Source organism: Monodon monoceros, unplaced genomic scaffold (genome assembly GCF_005190385.1).
Source record: "Monodon monoceros isolate NGI ecotype Baffin Bay Population unplaced genomic scaffold, NGI_Narwhal_1 Super_Scaffold_2, whole genome shotgun sequence".
NCBI lineage: Eukaryota > Metazoa > Chordata > Mammalia > Artiodactyla > Monodontidae > Monodon > Monodon monoceros.
In genome coordinates this window covers 20752171-20769610 of record NW_021703776.1, presented here as the reverse complement: position 1 = coordinate 20769610, position 17440 = coordinate 20752171, and the positions used below count along the sequence as shown (strand labels likewise).

General features: G+C 36.9%; 1 protein-coding gene across 1 annotated transcript in view; it reads left to right on the top strand.

The window, feature by feature from the left end:
• MAGI2 (membrane associated guanylate kinase, WW and PDZ domain containing 2) overlaps nucleotides 1-17440 on the top strand; it is a 1340884-nt gene that overhangs the window by 1147463 nt on the left and 175981 nt on the right. The window contains exon 11 of the mRNA XM_029233155.1: nucleotides 17277-17308. Within this exon, the coding sequence (XP_029088988.1) occupies nucleotides 17277-17308 (32 nt within the window). The remainder of the gene's footprint in view (nucleotides 1-17276; nucleotides 17309-17440) is intronic.

Here is a 17440-nt window from a genome sequence, read left to right as displayed (position 1 = left end):
ACTAAAATGGCATCTTTTGCCTTCATGTTATGTAAAACATTGATTCATAAACTGCAGTCAATGAAGTCCCTCTATGCAAAGTCCCACAGGAGAACCTGGGGGATAAGAATGGCGTGGGAGGGGGAGAGAAAGAAACAAACTCAACTGCACTATGAATTCCCACCACAAAGCAAACAAAATTTTTATCTGTTTTGTGATTGATTGAAAAATACATTCCAAGGGCAATCCTACTTGTACTGTCCACCTGCAGTGCTTAAGTGATGCTAATCAGGGGTACCAGAACCCTAAATGAAGATCAAGCCTTAGCTGGTTAAGTTAGTTGAAATAGGATATAAACATCAGTTCTGCCTATATTTCAGACCTTAGTTTATAAATAGCAATATATAAATAAATAAATAGATAATATATGTTATATTTATCTATACAACATATAGACAAATAGAAATAAAATTGTTCTTTATAAGAAGTTCTATGTAAGATGACATCAGGCGAAGGAATCTTCTGTATGCTTTCTCCAAATTACTCACTAAAGTGCCACAGATAACATAGAAAAGAAAATGTCAGGGATTCACAGATTCTAGCATTTATAAGACTGCTCAGGTACTGCTTAGTTGTGCTTAAACCTCTTCCCTGATAAATAGTCACTCATTTCCCAACTACTCTTTTTCAACCAGTTCTGAAGTCTCAAATCCCAGAGCACAGCATAGCAGAAAATAGAGAGGCAAGGGTGATGAACACTTGCCTCTTGGAGCAGTGGTGCAATTACGTTAAGCACCAAAGACGGACGCAGAACTATACGAAGCCTTCGGGGTAGTACGTAGAGAACATCTCGAAATGTTTTACAACACAAGTGTTTCTCATCAAACCAAGCAAACAAAATTAGGAACTTGTGTCAGAGAGAAGGCTCCCCACGGTCCAGCAAAGCTTGCCAGTGGAAGTCTAGCTACAAGCTGTGCACATGTGTTCACTGTTGTATGAAATCCAAAATGGGCATTATTTCACACAATTGAGTGAGCAGCACTGGAGGCCATGAGCCTGAATCTGGAAAAATTTTCCCTTTACAAAAACAAAAATGTAAAGCCCAGCATGGAACATACAACAGAAAGCTAAGCATGTAAGAAGGGGATAATTATAATTAGCTTTGAAGATCAGGAGAAGGATCATGACACTGAAGTAGATTTACTGCAGGCAACAGAAGAAACTGAGAAAACATGCTTGGAATCCTCAGATGTTAGAAGATGTAACATTCGAAAAAACAGAAACGGGCAGAGCAGGCTAAAATGCAAAAACCAAGCAAAGTGATGCTTGACAAATTAAAAAGGCCATAATAAACACATCTGGGGGCTTGAAGTTACCACCGAAAATTAAGATGTTCATTAGAATCAGTAACAGGTAGAACTGATACTGCAAGAAATTAATGGTGTAGAGACCCACTTGAAGAGTTTCACAGTTACGGAGCAGCAGGTCTCCAGCTTTATTCCATCTCAACAGCAATCACATGCACAACACTCTTCTACCAGTATTAATGTTCTTGATATAGAATCTCAAACATGAGGCCAAGCAAGGTGCAGAGGAGGGCAGGTCTGAGTAACCATGGGAGGAGGAAAGGAAGTGAAGTGTGAACCACAAGTTTCGATTATAGCCCCTTGGAAGAGAGAGAGAGGCATAGCATACTTTTGATAAATATTGTTGGACAAATAAGAGAAAAAGAAATTAAAGAGAAACGTAAAAAAAGGAAAAATCAAGATCAAATCTACAAATAATGGAATATTCTTTGAGCAGTACTTCTCAAATGTACATGTGAATCAACTGGGGGGGGTGTCTCATTAAATTACAGAGTTGATTCAGTTGGTCTGGAGTCTGAGGTTCTGGATTCCTATCAGGTTCCCAAGCAAAGCTGATACTGCAGGTCTTCACACCCCGTCTTGAGTAGAAAGACTTCAGAGAAAGCCTGAAGCATGTGCAGTCACTATATTCCAGGAAATACTTCACTAAAACAAATTCAAACTCAGGCACATTATAGAAATTTATAAGGCATTTAAAAGGATAAAGAAAATAGTTCACAATTATTCAGGGAAGAAAAAGGTTCTTGCAAAGCAACAAAAATTGAGTGGATCCAGGCTTGTCCTCAACATTACAAAATGTCAGAGGACAATAGAAAAATCCCACAATCTTTGAAAGAAAGAAGTTGTGACCTAAGAATTTATTAATGAAACTAGAATTCATATGCAAGTGCTTAGAAAAGATACCATGTATTTAGGTTTTCTGTTGCTGCTATAATAAATTATTACAACTTTCATGGCTTAAAACGACACAGACTTACTATCTTCCAGCACTGTGGATCAGAAACCCGACATGGGTCTCACTGGGTAAAATCAACACGTCAGCACAGCAGCATTCTTTTCCAGAGCCTCTAGAGGCGAATCCATTTCTTTGCCTTTTCCAGTTTCTGGAACTAGCCACAACCTGTGGCCTTTTTCCTCCATTTTCAAAGCCAGCAATGGCAAGTTGCCATCTCTATCTGCAGCCAGGAAACGTTCTCCACTTTTAAGAATTTATGTGGTTGAATTGGGCCCACCTGGATGATCCAAATGCTATCCTTATCTCAAGATCCTTAATGTCAAACAGATCTGCAAAACCCCTCTAGCCATGTGAGGTAATACATGTACTGGTTTTGCAGATTAGAGACCTCTTTAGGAGGCCACTATTCTACCTACAACATCAAACATATGCTATTTCTGAAAAATTTGAGTACATATACTAACAGAGAACCAAGGTTCAAAACCCCAAAATGGGGAAATAATAGTATAAAAGGAATTATGGGAGGAGGAATCAAGATGGTGGAAGAGAAGGACATGAAACTAACCTCCTCCCACAAATACATCAAAAATACATCTACATGTGGAACAGTTCTCACAGAATATCTTACTGAACGCTGGCAAAAGGAAATGGTGAGCATTAAAACCAGGTTAGTTGGTTAATCTGAGTAATTATTATATAAATAGTTACAGGAAAATGCAAAGTTAGAAACAATTCATTTAAAAAATTATGATATAATCCTTGTAAACTGGGGGTACAGTTGTTAGTGGATCAAAGACACTGTTGAGTGAGATTAAAGTGGGCTACCTTACTCCTCTAACCAGGATAGAAGGAACTTAATGGAAAATCCTAATGGGATGAAAATAATTATTTGCTTTGTTTAGCAAAGCAAAGCAAATCAAAACAAGCTGTACTCCATGTAGCAAAAGGGAGCTTAAAAGAACTTAAAGGACATCTTAAACGACCTTAAAACGAAGCCTAAAACAGAAAAAATAAATATAAATTTTAAAAACCTACAACAACTAAGAGAAGAAAGTAAATGCATCTGTTGTGACAATAAATTGTTGAATACCTTTCTGAAAAGGCAGACTTCTATTTTGTAGAAAAAGAATTCAAAATGCATCAAAGCCATTAAATGGAAGAGTGTACCATTTTATTTATTTATTTTAAATTTTATTTTTTTATACAGCAGGTTCTTGTTAGTTATCCATTTTATGCATATTAGTGTATACGTGTCAATCCCAATCTCCCAGTTCTTCACACCACGACCACCCCGCAGCCACTTCCCACCCTTGGTGTCCATATATTTGTTCTCTACATCTGTTCTCTACATCCGTGTCTCTATTTCTGCCCTGCAAACTGGTTTGTCTGTACCATTTTTCTAGGTTCCACATATATGCATTAATATACAATATTTGTTTTTCTCCTTCTGGCTTACTTCACTCTGTATGACAGACTCTAGGTCCATCCATGTCTCTACAAATGACCCAATTTCGTTCCTTTTTATGGCTGAGTAATACTCCATTGTATATATGTACCACATCTTCTTTATCCATTCAACTGTCAATGGGCATTTAGGTTGCTTCCATGTCCTGGCTATTCGTAAATAGTGCTGCAATGAACATGGGGGTGCATGTGTCTTTTTGAATTATGGTTTTCTCTGGGTATATGCCCAGTAGTGGGATTGCTGGGTCATATGGTAATTCTATTCTTAGTTGTTTATGGAACTTCCATACTGTTCTCCGTAGTGGCTGTATCAATTTACATTCCCACCAACAGTGCAAGAGGGTTCCCTTTTTCCACACCCTCTCCAGCATTTGTTGTTTGTAGATTTTCTGATGATGCCCATTCTAACTGGTGTGAGGTGATACCTCCTTGTAGTTTTGATTTTCATTTCTCTAATAATTGGTGATGTTGAGCAGCTTTTCATGTGCTTCTTGGCCATCTGTATGTCTTTTTGAAGAAGTGCCTATTTAGGTCTTCTGCCCATGTTTTGATTGGGTTGTTTGTTTGGGTTGTTTGTTTTTTTTAATATTGATCTGCGTGAGCTATTTATGTATTTTGGAGATTAATCCTTTGTCCATTGATTCATTACCGAATATTTTCTGCCATTCTGAGGGTTGTCTTTTTGTCTTGTTTATGGTTTCCTTTGCTGTGCAAAAGCTTTTAAGTTTCATTCGGTCCCATTTGTTTATTTTTGGTTTTACTTCCATTACTCTAGGAGGTGGATCAAAAAAGATCTTGCTGTGATTTATGTCAAAGAGTGTTCTTTCTATGTTTTCCTCTAAGAGTTTTATAATGTCCAGTCTTACATTTAGGTCTCGAATCCATTTTGAGTTTATTTTTGTGTATGGTGTTAGGGAGTGTTCTAATTTCAGTCTTTTATATGTAGCTGTCCAGTTTTCCCAGTACTACTTATTTAAGAGACTGTCTTTTCTCCATTGTGTATCCTTGCCTCCTTTGTCATAGATTAGCTGATTACAGGTGCATGGGTTTATCTCTGGGCTTTCTATCCTGTTCCATTGATCTATATTTGTTTTTGTGCCAGTACCATACTGTCTTGATTACTGTAGCTTTGTAGTATAGTCTGAAGTCAGGGAGTCTGATTCCTCCAGCTCTGTTTTTTCCCTCAAGACTGCTTTGGCTATTCAGGGTCTTTTGTGTCTCCATACAAATTTTAAGATTTTTTTGTTCTAGTTCTGTAAAAAAAATGTCATTGGTAATTTGATAGGGATTGCATTGAATCTGTAGATTGCTTTGGGTAGTATAGTCATTTTTAGAATATTGATTCTTCCAATCCAAGAACATGGTATATCTCTCCATCTGTTTGTATCATCTTCAGTTTCTTTCATCAGTGTCTTATAGTTTTCTGCATAAAGGTTGTTTTGTCTCCCTAGGTAGGTTTATTCCTAGGTATTTTATTCTTTTTCTTGCAGTGGTAAATGGGAATGTTTCCTTAGTTTCTCCTTCAAATTTTTCATCATTAGTGTATATGAATGCAAGAGATTTCTGTGCATCAATTTTGTATCCTGCAACTTTACCAAATTCATTGATTAGCTCTAGTAGTTTTCTGGTGGCATCTTTAGGATTCTCTATGTATAGTATCATGTCATCTGCAAACAGTGACAGTTTTACTTCTTCTTTTCCTATTTGTATTCCTTTTATGTCCTTTTCTTCTCTGATTGCTGTGGCTAGGACTTCCAAAACTATGTTGAGTAATAGTGGTGAGAGTGGACATCCTTGTCTTGTTCCTGATCTTAAAGGAAATGCTTCCAGTTTTTCACCATTGAGAATGATGTTTGCTGTGGGTTTGTCATATATGGCCTTTATTATTTTGAGGTAGGCTCCCTCTATGCCAACTTTCTGGTGAGCTTTTATCATAAATGAGTGTTGAATTTTGTCAAAAGCTTTTTCTGCATCTATTGAGATGATCATATGGTTTTTCTCTTTCAATTTGTTAATATGGTGTATCACATTGATTGATTTGTGTATATTGAAGAATACTTGCATTCCTGGGATAAATCCCACTTGATCATGGTGTATGATCCTTTTAATGTGTTGCTGGATTCTGTTTGCTAGTATTTTGTTGAGGATTGTTGCATCTATATTCATCATTGATATTGGTCTGTAATTTTCTTTTTTTGTAGTATCGTTGTCTGGTTTTGGTATCAGGGTGATGGTGGCCTCATAGAATGAGTTTGGGCGTGTTCCTCCCTCTGCAATTTATTGGAAGAGTTTGAGAAGGATGGGTGTTAGCTCTTGTCTAAATGTTTGATAGAATTCACCTGTGAAGCCATCTGTTCCTGTTCTTTTGTTTGTTGGAAGATTTTTAATCACAGTTTCAATTTCATTCCTTGTAATTGGTCTGTTCATATTTTCTGTTTCTTCCTGGTTCAGTCTTGGAAGGCTATACGTTTCTAAGAATTTGTCCATTTTTTCCAGGTTGTCCATTTTTTTGGCATAGAGTTGCTTGTAGTAGTCTCGTAGGATGCTTTGTATTTCTGCAGTGTCTGTTGTAACTTCTCCTTTTTCATTTCTAATTTTATTGATTTGAGTCCTCTCCCTATTTTTCTTGATGCGTCTGGCTAATGGTTTATCAATTTTGTTTATCTTCTCAAAGAACAGCTTTTAGTTTTATTTATTTATTTATTTTTTTCGGTACACAGGCCTCTCACTGCTGTGGCCTCTCCCACTGCAGAGCACAGGCTCTGGATGCACAGGCCCAGCAGCCATGGCTCATGGGCCCAGCCGCTCCGCGGCATGTGGGATCCTCCCGGACGCACAAACCCGCGTCCCCTGCATCGGCAGGTGGACTTTCAACCACTGCGCCACCAGGGAAGCCCAGTTTTATTGATATTTGATGTTGTTTTCTTTGTTTCTATTTCATTTGTTTCTCCTCTGATCATTACAATTTCTTTCCTTCTACTACCTTTGGGTTTTGTTTGTTCTTCTTTCTATAGTTCCTTTAGGTGTAAGGTTAGATTATTATTTGAGATTTTTCTTGTTTCTTGAGGTAGGCTTGTATTGCTATAAACTTCCCACTTAGCACTGCTTTTGCTGCATCCCATAGGTTTTGGATTGTCATGTTTTCATTGTAGTTTGTCTCTAAGTATTATTTGATTTCCACTTTGATTTCTTCAGTGATCTCTTGGTTATTTAGTAACGTATTGTTTAGCCTCCATGTGTTTGTATTTTTTACAGATTTTTTTCCTCTAATTGAAATCTAGTCTCATAGCATTGTGGTCGGAAAAGATACTTGATATGATTTCAATTTTCTTAAATTTACCAAGCCTTGATTTGTGACCCAAGATATGATCTATCCTGGAGAATGTTCTCTGCACACTTGAGAAGAAAGTGTAATCTGCTGTTTTTGGATGGAATGTCCTGTAAATATCAATTAAATCTATCTGGTCTATTGTGTCATTTAAATCTTGTGTTTCCTTATTACTTTTCTGTTTGGATGATCTGTCCGTTGGTGTAAGTGAGATGTTAATGTCCCCCACTATTATTGTGTTACTGTCGATTTCCTCTTTTATAGCTGTTAGCAGTTGCCTTATGTTTTAAGGTGCTCCTATGCTGTGTGCATATATATTTTAACTGTTATATCTTCTTCTTGGATTGATCCTTCGATCATTATGTAGTGTCCTTCCTTGTCTCTTGTAACGTTCTTTATTTTAAAGTCTATTTTATCTGATATGAGTATTGCTCCTCCAGCTTTCTTTTGATTTCCATTTTCATGGAATATCTTTTTCCATCCCCTCACTTTCAGTCTTTATGGGTCCCTAGGTCTGAAGTGGGTCTCTTGTAGACTGCATATATACGGGTCTTGTTTTTATATCCATTCAGTAAGCCTGTGTCTTTTGGCTGGAGCGTTTAATCCATTCACGTTTAAGGTAATTATTGATATGTATGTTCCTATGATCATTTTCTTAATTGGTATGGATTTGTTTTTGTAGGTCCTTTTCTTCTCTTGTGTTTCCCACTTAGAGAAGTTCCTTTAGCATTTATTGTAGAAGTGGTTTGGTGGTGTTGAATTCTCTTAGCTTTTGCTTGCCTGTAAAGCTTTTGATTTTTCCATTGATTCTGAATGAGTTCCTTGCTGGGTAGAATAATCTTTGTTGTAGTTTCTTCCCTTTCATCACTTTAAATATGTCATGCAACTCCCTTCTGGCTTGTAGAGTTTCTGCTCACAAATCGGCTGTTAACCTTATGGGAGTTCCTTGTATGTTATTTGTTGTTTTTCCCTTGTTGCTTTCAGTAATTTTTCTTTGTCTTGAATTTTTGTCAGTTTGATTACTATGTGTCTTGACGTGTTTCTCCTTGGGTTTATCCTGCCTGGGACTCCCTATGCTTCCTGGACTTGGGTGGCTATTTCCTTTCCCATGTTAGGAAAGTTTTTGACTATAATCTCTTCAACTATTTTCTTGGGTCTTTTGTCTCTCTCTTCTCCTTCTGGCACCCCTATAATGCAAATGATATTGAGCTTAATGTTGTCCCAGAGGTCTCTTAGGCTGTCTTCATTTCTTTTCATTCTTTTTTCTTTATTCTGTTCTTCGGCAGTGAATTCCACCATTCTGTCTTCCAGGTCACTTATCCGTTCTTCTGCCTCACTTATTCTGCTATTGATTCCTTCTAGTGTAGTTTTCATTTCACGTATTGTATTGTTCATCTCTGTTTGTTTGTTCTTTAATTCTTCTAGGTGTTTGTTAAACATTTCTTGCATCTTCTAGGTCTTTGCCTCCATTCTTTTTCCAAGGTCCTGGATCATCTTCACTATCATTATTCTGAATTCTTTTTCCGGAAGGTTGCCTATCTCCCTTCATTTAGATGTTTTTCTGGGGTTTTATCTTGTTCCTTCATCTGGTCATCACCCTCTGCCTTTTCATCCTGTCTGTCTTTCTGTGTATGTGGTTTTTGTTCCACAGGCTGCAGGATTGTAGTTCTTCTTGCTTCTGCTGTCTGGCCTCTCCAGTGTGCCATTTTAAATTGGTAAAATGTAAAGTGCATTTTTATTTAGTTCCCCCTGCAATAATCCATATTATTGTCTTTACTTTGTTACAGATAAGGAATCTGAGCCTTAGATCAGGGAATGGCCACCCAGGCATGAGCCTCAGAGTAAATCCAGAGTCTCACTCAGAGCCTGGGAGTTAGTCCTGGTGTACACGCCCTCCCAAGTATGTGTGAGATGATGTAACTAGTGGCAGGTGGAGCTGGTACTAGAGCCCAAGTCAGTTTTACCTCGTATCCTGTGTGCACGACCTTTCCACTAATACTGTCTCAGAAATTATTTTTCTGTTTGCATCTTTGTCTCATCCCTCTGAAGCAAACATTTTGACACAGGTTATTTTTGTTCTCTCCTCCAGTTTCCCTGCATACCCTGAGCCCCTACAAACCCCCACTGTTTTTGCCACTTTCACCCACTGTGAGTAAATTCTCCTACTCAGTCCCATCCCTGCTCCATGGTGTAGACCCTGGAGGTTTCCCTCATAGACCTGCTCCAGCCTCTTGATAAGGACTTGGATGCTGTTTCTCTCTTAATTAAGGTTAATTGCTCCCCTTTGCACTCTAGATCCCATCTCTCATCTCATCATGAAATAATTCCACCAATTATCCCCTTTTCTACTGAATCTTCAGACTCTGTTCAGGTACCTTCTCATCTGAATGTATGCATCTTCCCTTCATGGGCAGCCTTATTATCTCATAGCCACTTCTCAGTTTCACTTCCTCGCCTTCCATTCATTCAGACCCCCTGAAATCTGATTTCTGTCTCTGTCCTAACAGCTGCTTCCACTGAGGCCACCTGTGACACTCACGTCTCACAAGCCACTTAAAGCCTTGTTTTATGAGTATTTCTGGTGATTCTGTTTACTTGGCTCCCAGACATTCATTCATACCCATAGGAGTTCTCTTCCCATGCTACACAAATTTGGTATATCGTTTTAAGTTTTACCTGACATATCTCTAATCACGACACTCCTACTGAGCACCGGAAAAGAGAGCAAACTACTACCTGTCTTCACCTGAACCCAAATTAACTTTGGTTCAAACTTCAAAATGTATTTCAGCTACATACAAACCCAAACTCCCAAAGGCACCTCACACTCATTTTGCCCATTACCCAACTTTCTAGACTCCATTCAAAGAAACCTCTTTCCTGTATTTCATGCCTTAGCTAATGACACCATCATCCATATAGTTTCCCAAGTTAGAAGTCTTCATGGATTTCATCTTCTCCTTTATACCACTCCTCCACCCCCAGCAAATCACCATGCCTCATCAGTCTCCTTAGTATCTTGTGACTCTGTTTCATGCTGCCCTCCTCACTCTTCACTTCTATTATTAATTCATCACATATGTCTATTGAAGTATCTACTGTGTGTCAAGCATTGTGCTACGTACTGGGAATACACTGTGAACAAAATAGATATGATTTCTCCCCTAATGGAATTAATACTTTAGTTGGGGAGATGGGCATTAACCTAATCTCACAAATACAATTACATAAATATGATTTCATAAATATATTTATAAATAGTGATGAGTGCCATATAAAGTAAAAATAGAGGAGGCAATGAAAAATTATAGTGGAGAACTTCAATTTAAAATGAAAGGTCAGGGACATCTTCCCTGAGGAGGTAGTGTTTAAGCTGACACATAAAGAAGGAGTCAGAGATAGTTTGGTGAAGGGTTAAAAAGGGGAGGTAGGTAGTTATACAGCAGAAACTAACACAACATCTAAAGCAATTATACTCCAATAAAGATGTTTAAAAAAATAAAACGATTGAATTAAAAAAAAAAGGGTAGGTAAACAGAGGAGCTTGTGCAAAGGCCCTGTGGTTAGAAAAGCCTGGTTTATTCAAGGAAGTTCAGTGAGTGAAGGGCAATAACCCATGAGGTGTCTGGGGAGTAAGTAGGGACAAAGTTATATAAAGGCTTGGAGGTTTTGTGTTTTATCACAAATGTGTGGGAATCCATTGAAGGATTTTAAGCGTGATCAGATTCTGTGGCATCCGCAAATTTGCTCTTGCTTCGGTTGAAGTAGGAGACGATGGTGAGTGTGGATTATGATGGTGTCTGTGGAGATGGAGAGAAGTGGATTTGCAATAGATTTTGGAGGTAGAATAGACAGAATTTGGTGATAAGGAAGCGAGGCAGAGAGAGAGAGGTTAAGAATGACTTTCAGGTTCCTGTTTTTAAAACTTGGAAAGGCAAGTGAAATTTTCCAAAATAGGGAACACACGAGAAGTGATGTGGGGAGGGAAGGCCAAAGCTTCCATTTTTCTCTGTTGAATCTGTGGTGCTTGTGAGACACACACGACTCAATAAATATTTATTTAATATTGATGTAATTTAATGATTAAATTTAAGATGTTTAATCTCAAATTACTTAAAGATGTTTCTAGATTGGTTTCTCAAAAAAAAACAAAGAACAGTGCTATGCTTTCGTTATTGTAAAAAAAAAATTACTCTCAGAATTGGGCTTTTCTATTTGCAGGACTGATATCCTTCCGCATTTCCTTTGCCAGCTGTTTATAGCGCACCATAAGCACAGAGAGGTTTCTCTCTTCAGTGCCCTTGGTCTTGTTCAGAACATGAAGAAAAAGCCCTTTGTAGTCGCTAATATGTTCAGCAAGCCTCACCTCACTCTGAGTTTTAGCCTCCCTGACACAATTCTTCCTCTTCCAGTCTGTTCCCTTATTCCCATTCAAGGGTATCTACCTGGCCTGCTTTATTTTGAACATATCATTTATGTAACTGAGTTTATCAGAAGACAACATGTGCAGGCTTATCCTTTCTAGACACTCATTGGGATTACTTGAAATGGTCGGATTGCTCTCTCCATAAAGAACAAAGCCTTGGGGGGAAACGGCCATTTGAAAACAGCTTTGTAGTGTTTATAAGAAAAACACTTTTATTCAAAAGATGCAGAAAGGACCATCTTTAAAACATTGCAGAGAAAGCCTCAGCTCTCCACATAAAAAGAGATTCTGTAAGCCAAAGATGGCCACTAATTCGAAATTTTCTTTGCAAATTGAATATTTTGCTTGGCTGAAACATGGTGATGTGAGGTTAGGGTACCACCAGCAGTATCTTTAATAGGAAGGCCGTTTCTTAGCCTAGATCAGTTTCATTAAGAAAAATTGCCTTTTTACTGATTCAAAATAGCTTAAACAAATTATCTAAAGGAACTGTGGGGTTTAACTCATTTGATGAATTTTAATAAGAAATACGTGATCAGTCAAAAACCGGGAAAAAAGTGAATAACACTGAACTAGTTTTAATGGAAATTAGCTCATTACCCTGCTGGCTTAGATTTACCAAAGGCTGAATTTGTGATGGAAAATTTGCCAGGCTGTGGGGAAATGGGAGGATCTTTAAATTAAAGATTAACTTTATTAGTGGTATTTTTCTCCCTTAAATGAGCCTTAACTGGAGATTTTTAAAACCCTGGGGCTTTTCCCCTCTTTGGGAAACTTTAAAAAAAGAGTTCCTCTATTGGAAGTTTCTCACTGTCCCTGAAATACTTTCAGGATGTAGTAGGAACATGAATCCCCTTTATTGCTTACAATCCTTTATAAGAAAGGATAACTTAAGAGGTGAAAGGGTCTGTGCGAGTGTCCAAGTGAGTTTCCTGTCCTCCAGCAGGATGCCACAGGGACTGTGAAAAAAAAAATTCTCTTTCTTACTTTCTCTCTTTATTTTCCCTCACATTCATGTGATATTTGCATACTTTTGTTCTCCCTTTCTTTTTCCTCCTTTTTTTTATTGCTTTTTTATTTTTTAAATTGTGATAAAACATACATAACATAAAATTTGCCATATTAACCATATTTAAGTGAACAATTCAGTAGTGTTAAGTATATTCACATTGTTGTGTCTTGTTTTTCAAGCAAAATAGAACAAAGCTTTTAATAACTCAGGTCATGAACATCTTCACTGAAACAGGTCCCTACTCTTTTTTTGTTGCTTAAAGAAAGAGAGAAATAGAAAGTGTTTCCTCTGCATCTCTGTCACGTGTAGTAACTGTAGAATTTTCTATAAAATACATGAAACTAATGATAGTTTTCAAAGTCAGAGTCATATGTTGTAGCAGGTACTTCAGTTGAAGAAGAAACCATTTCACATTCTGCAAACGGTAGTTCATTCAGTATATCGAATGGAATACAGAGGCATATTGAAAGATTTAGTCCTGTTTGGGAAAATTACTAGAAATCCCAAAAAGTTGCCCTGACGTTATTCCAAATTGAAGATATCATGTTGGGATTCTCTGTTAAGTTGTTCTTTATTGTATTTTGATCCCTTATTCGAAGTGGGGTGGTTTTAAGAAAGTTTGTCATCTTGTGATGGGCCCTGTGAATAATGATTTTAAAAAACAAACAAACAAAAAAAAGACTCTTACCAAACAACTCACAAATGCAAATGCAACTCACAAATGACTCTCCCTTCAGAGCTGCGGTGACTATATTGATGTTCTTTCATTTTGAGTATCATGTGTCAGGAGAAGTAGGTTCTGAAAAACCACTTTTGTGGTTTTGTGGAACTTTCCCCTTGGGATAAGGCAGTGTTGCTAGCCAGTCATCACACAATTTGAAAACGGTCCTTTGTGACACTGACATTGTCCCCACAGAGTTTGCATCACGTGAGGTGAGACCTCAGTCAAACATTGTTACTGATGAACAGGTGACCAACACAATCCAATGATATGCATAGAATGTTCTCAGGTTTCTCCCAAAGCAAGATTCCTAGCAAGAAAACATTGGAGGGGGTGCAAGAATAGGAAATACTAAATTTTTTTTGGTTTTTACTTAACTGAATGGATATTACCTACAGCAGACATTACTATTGTGTTTTTATTTTTAACTGGTTACCCAGGTCATATATAAAGTGTTCCCTATACAGGGTGTTCAGATTTAGCAAAAATAAAAATACAGACTTCCCAGTTAAATTGATTTGCAGATAAACAAATAATTGTCAATATAAGTATGTCCTATGCAATGTATGTCGCATGCAGTCAGTATACAGGACATACTACAAAATCATTCATTGCTTATCTGAAATTCAAATTTAACTGAGCATATTATATTTTATCTGGTAACCGTATTCCTGTAATTTATTAAAAATTGTATTTAGTTGACATATAGAATTTAATTTAAACTTCAGTATGAAGTTGGTGTTGTCTTCTCTGCTCTTGCATTTTCAGGCACCAGAATTTCTTCTCTAAGCTATTTGCACTGTTTCTGTTTCTCTGTCCATCTCCTTGTGCTTTTACATGAGGAATTAAAAATATATTTTAGTTTTATTTCTTGTTTTAAAGAAGACAGATTTTAGAGATCTAATTGAGTTTTGTGCTTCATATTAAATGCATCAAAATTTCCTTATTGGCTGCATCTAACTTTTCCCATTTTTTTCTCTTCCCTTTTAAAAATGTCCCTACTCATGTTTCATTTAGCTAAAAACTGTATCTTGAGGTCTTTCACTTTTGTTGTCTCAGAGTTAGGGTTAAATAAATGTTTGCATTTGTACACGCACACACACACACACACACACACACACACACACACAAGCACACTTCAATAAATGAGCAGTATGGAAAACAGAGGTCAAGTCATTATAAAGAAATTTTAATTCCATAAGAGAAATGTAATATTCCGCTTTCTGTAGAAGTAGGTGAAATAAAGGCCAGAAATAAACTAAAATATAAAGGAAGCTTTATTAGCATTTTAAAGAAAAAGCTCTTATTTATGAACTTGACTTTGTAAAAAGGACTATCAGCTCTGAAAGGCTTAAGAAAAAGTTATCTATATCCCTATTCTTATGCCCCTGTGAAGGTAGGTGGTGAGACACCTAAAAGTATAGTCTCAACACACCAAGCCTGTCTTCTGTGATCTGGGTCAAACCAGAATGATTTCAGAAAAAGAAAAATTACAGAAATAAGGATTTAAATGTTTTTATTTTGTTTTAAGTGTTTTTTTTATGTTAATTGGAATAGACTAGATTTCTTAGAGGGGTAAACCCTACAAAAGGTTACCATATATTTATAATATATAATAATTTGACCCACACTATTATAGTGTTTATGTAGCTCTTCCAATGAAGTTGACCAGAAAACTGGAGATTAATCAGATAGAAAACTTGACCTTATCGATTAATTGAGCCAAATTGGGTATACCCAAAATAGATGTTTTCTATTCATCTTCATTTCAATGTTTATAGCATGATTGATAATTTGCCAGAGAAGCTCTGTCACGTAAGTTATTTATTTTTAAGGAAATCTATTCTGATACTATTTCTACTACCTAAAATTACTTACTCTGAGGCAAGCAGCTTCTTTTGGACAATGACTCAGAAAGGGCAACTGTTGCTTCAGAGACCAAAGCCTCCTAGGCACAGCTCATCATTAGACGTATTTCGGAAACTGCCATAATGGGCGCAGTGAAGAAGTCCTGGTTCGTGCCAGTGGTCTGAGGTCAGACGGAATCAAACAGCCTCAAAAGAAGGGGAAGCCAAAGTGCCTGTGATGATAGGTGGTCAAATTAAACGGTCCTCTCGTCTGATCTTGACTAATGTCCCTTTTATGCCATTTTAGTTCTGACACCATCACTACTGAGAGGTCTGATGATTATACGTTTTCTATAGGAGGAATAATCATCTTTTAAGATAAGGCCCCACGTGGAGATGAGAGCTCCATAAAAAGGAACCATTTTCAATACATCTGTAAGTCTAAGAAACTCCCAGCACCTAACAAATGTAAGGCAGCACATACTCAAAATCCGTTCTGGCACTGCGAGAAGAAGAAAGTGGAGGAGCGCAGAGAAAGTAGAGGAAATAATTGAATGTTTTGACATTGTGAGAATGTGTAAATGACATCTTTTCTCAAAAGAACTGTGCCGGCAGTTCCATAAAACAGCAAACAAATTTTATCCTTCAGTGAAAATAATCGTTAATTGGCCAATAGGTCACAGTGCTTTTCACTTTTCTAATTAATGGTCAAATTGTTTTCATTGGCATTTTACAGAATGAGTTAAAGAGAGAAATGTATTTATTTATCTGTAGTTTTACTCTCAGCTGTTACGCAAAAGGATGTGATTAAATCCTTGTAATTAAATTATAATCAAACCACATATTGAACAGAATTTTTTTAATAGTTGGAAAGAGATACAAGAACATACATACAGAGTGTGTGAGAAAGTGAGCTAATTCTACCCATCTCCTTTAGTAAGATAGTTGTTATACTTAAGCATTAAATTTAGCTCTGTGTTTCAAGGAAAGCTGAGGAACATAATGGATTTACATACTTTCGCTCTTTTCATAAAATGCAGCATCAGCTCTTCACAACGTTGCGCTGAGATGCAGTTAGTATTTACACCATAACTGAGTGGGATGGCTTTAACTTCTAGATAATTGTGCCTACATTCTTCAGATATTTCCTATAAATGGGAACAGTTGAAAAACATAATCCATTTTGTACCAGTCCCAGTTTTTTAAAGGTTGTAAACATTATGTGGCATATTTTCAACATTCCATTTTTTATTAGGCATTTTATCAGACACCACCTAACATGAACATGAGTGAAATCGTTGAAAGAGGGACAAGGTGATGTGAAAAGAAAGTAATTTTGTTTTGTATGCTAGATCATGCTTTGGCTTGCTAGGGTCAGTGTATGATAAAATAATAACAATAAAGGGGAAAAAAAGAAAAAGGAATTAATCTGTACTTCTAATTATCTTAAAGGTCGTCAGTCCCATTGTCGCACCATCTGTGATAATTGAAAGAGCTCAATAAGCTGAAAAAAGCCTGGCTTTGATGATACATTAGTCAGTCAACTAACAAACATTTTGAGCTGCTTTTTCATGAAAAACATTGGGCTAACACTAGGGTAGAGGGATAATAAAATAGATATCTGCTCTAGAGAAGATCTCAGTGGGAGAAAAGGCCCATAAGCAATTATAATAATAGAATCTAATTCATAATATATGTATATACATTATTTTTAAAGTTAGGACTAATGAAGGCTTGTTGATTGATTTTTAACCACACAAAGCAGGTACATAAAGCAGAATTATTTCTTATACTAAGCAAAGGTATTAACCTTTAAATATCTAAATTTCTATCTGTATTCTTTCTCCCTCTCCCGCTAAGGCTGTGCCACACAAATGCCTAAGGATGACTCAGTCTTAGCTCTTGTAATGTGACTGATCGTTTGCCGCACGGTTATTCACTGTCACTGGGCTTCAGAATCTTCAGGCCAAATAGGGAAATATTCCTAGAATCATTAATATAATTCCAATAAAATTATTTGGGCCCCCTTGAAAAAAACTATGCAGCCAGGCAGAATTTGTTGTTGTTGTTTGCTATTAACCGATTTAAAATAACTTGCAGTTATCTAAATATCATGCCACCCGTAAGTGGTAGTGGGATATATTTTCAAAGTTCAAATATTGTTTTCTTTATTACAGGTTTCTTTTCTCCATGGAAAACTCCAAAGCCTGTAAGTTGAAATTATTCTACTTCTTTACTGCTAGTTATTATTACAATTCCATTAAGTAAGATTTGAATTGGGTGACCTCAAAATCTCTTCCTTCTCTGAGATTTGTGATGTCAAAAGAGCAAATCCTCTGTG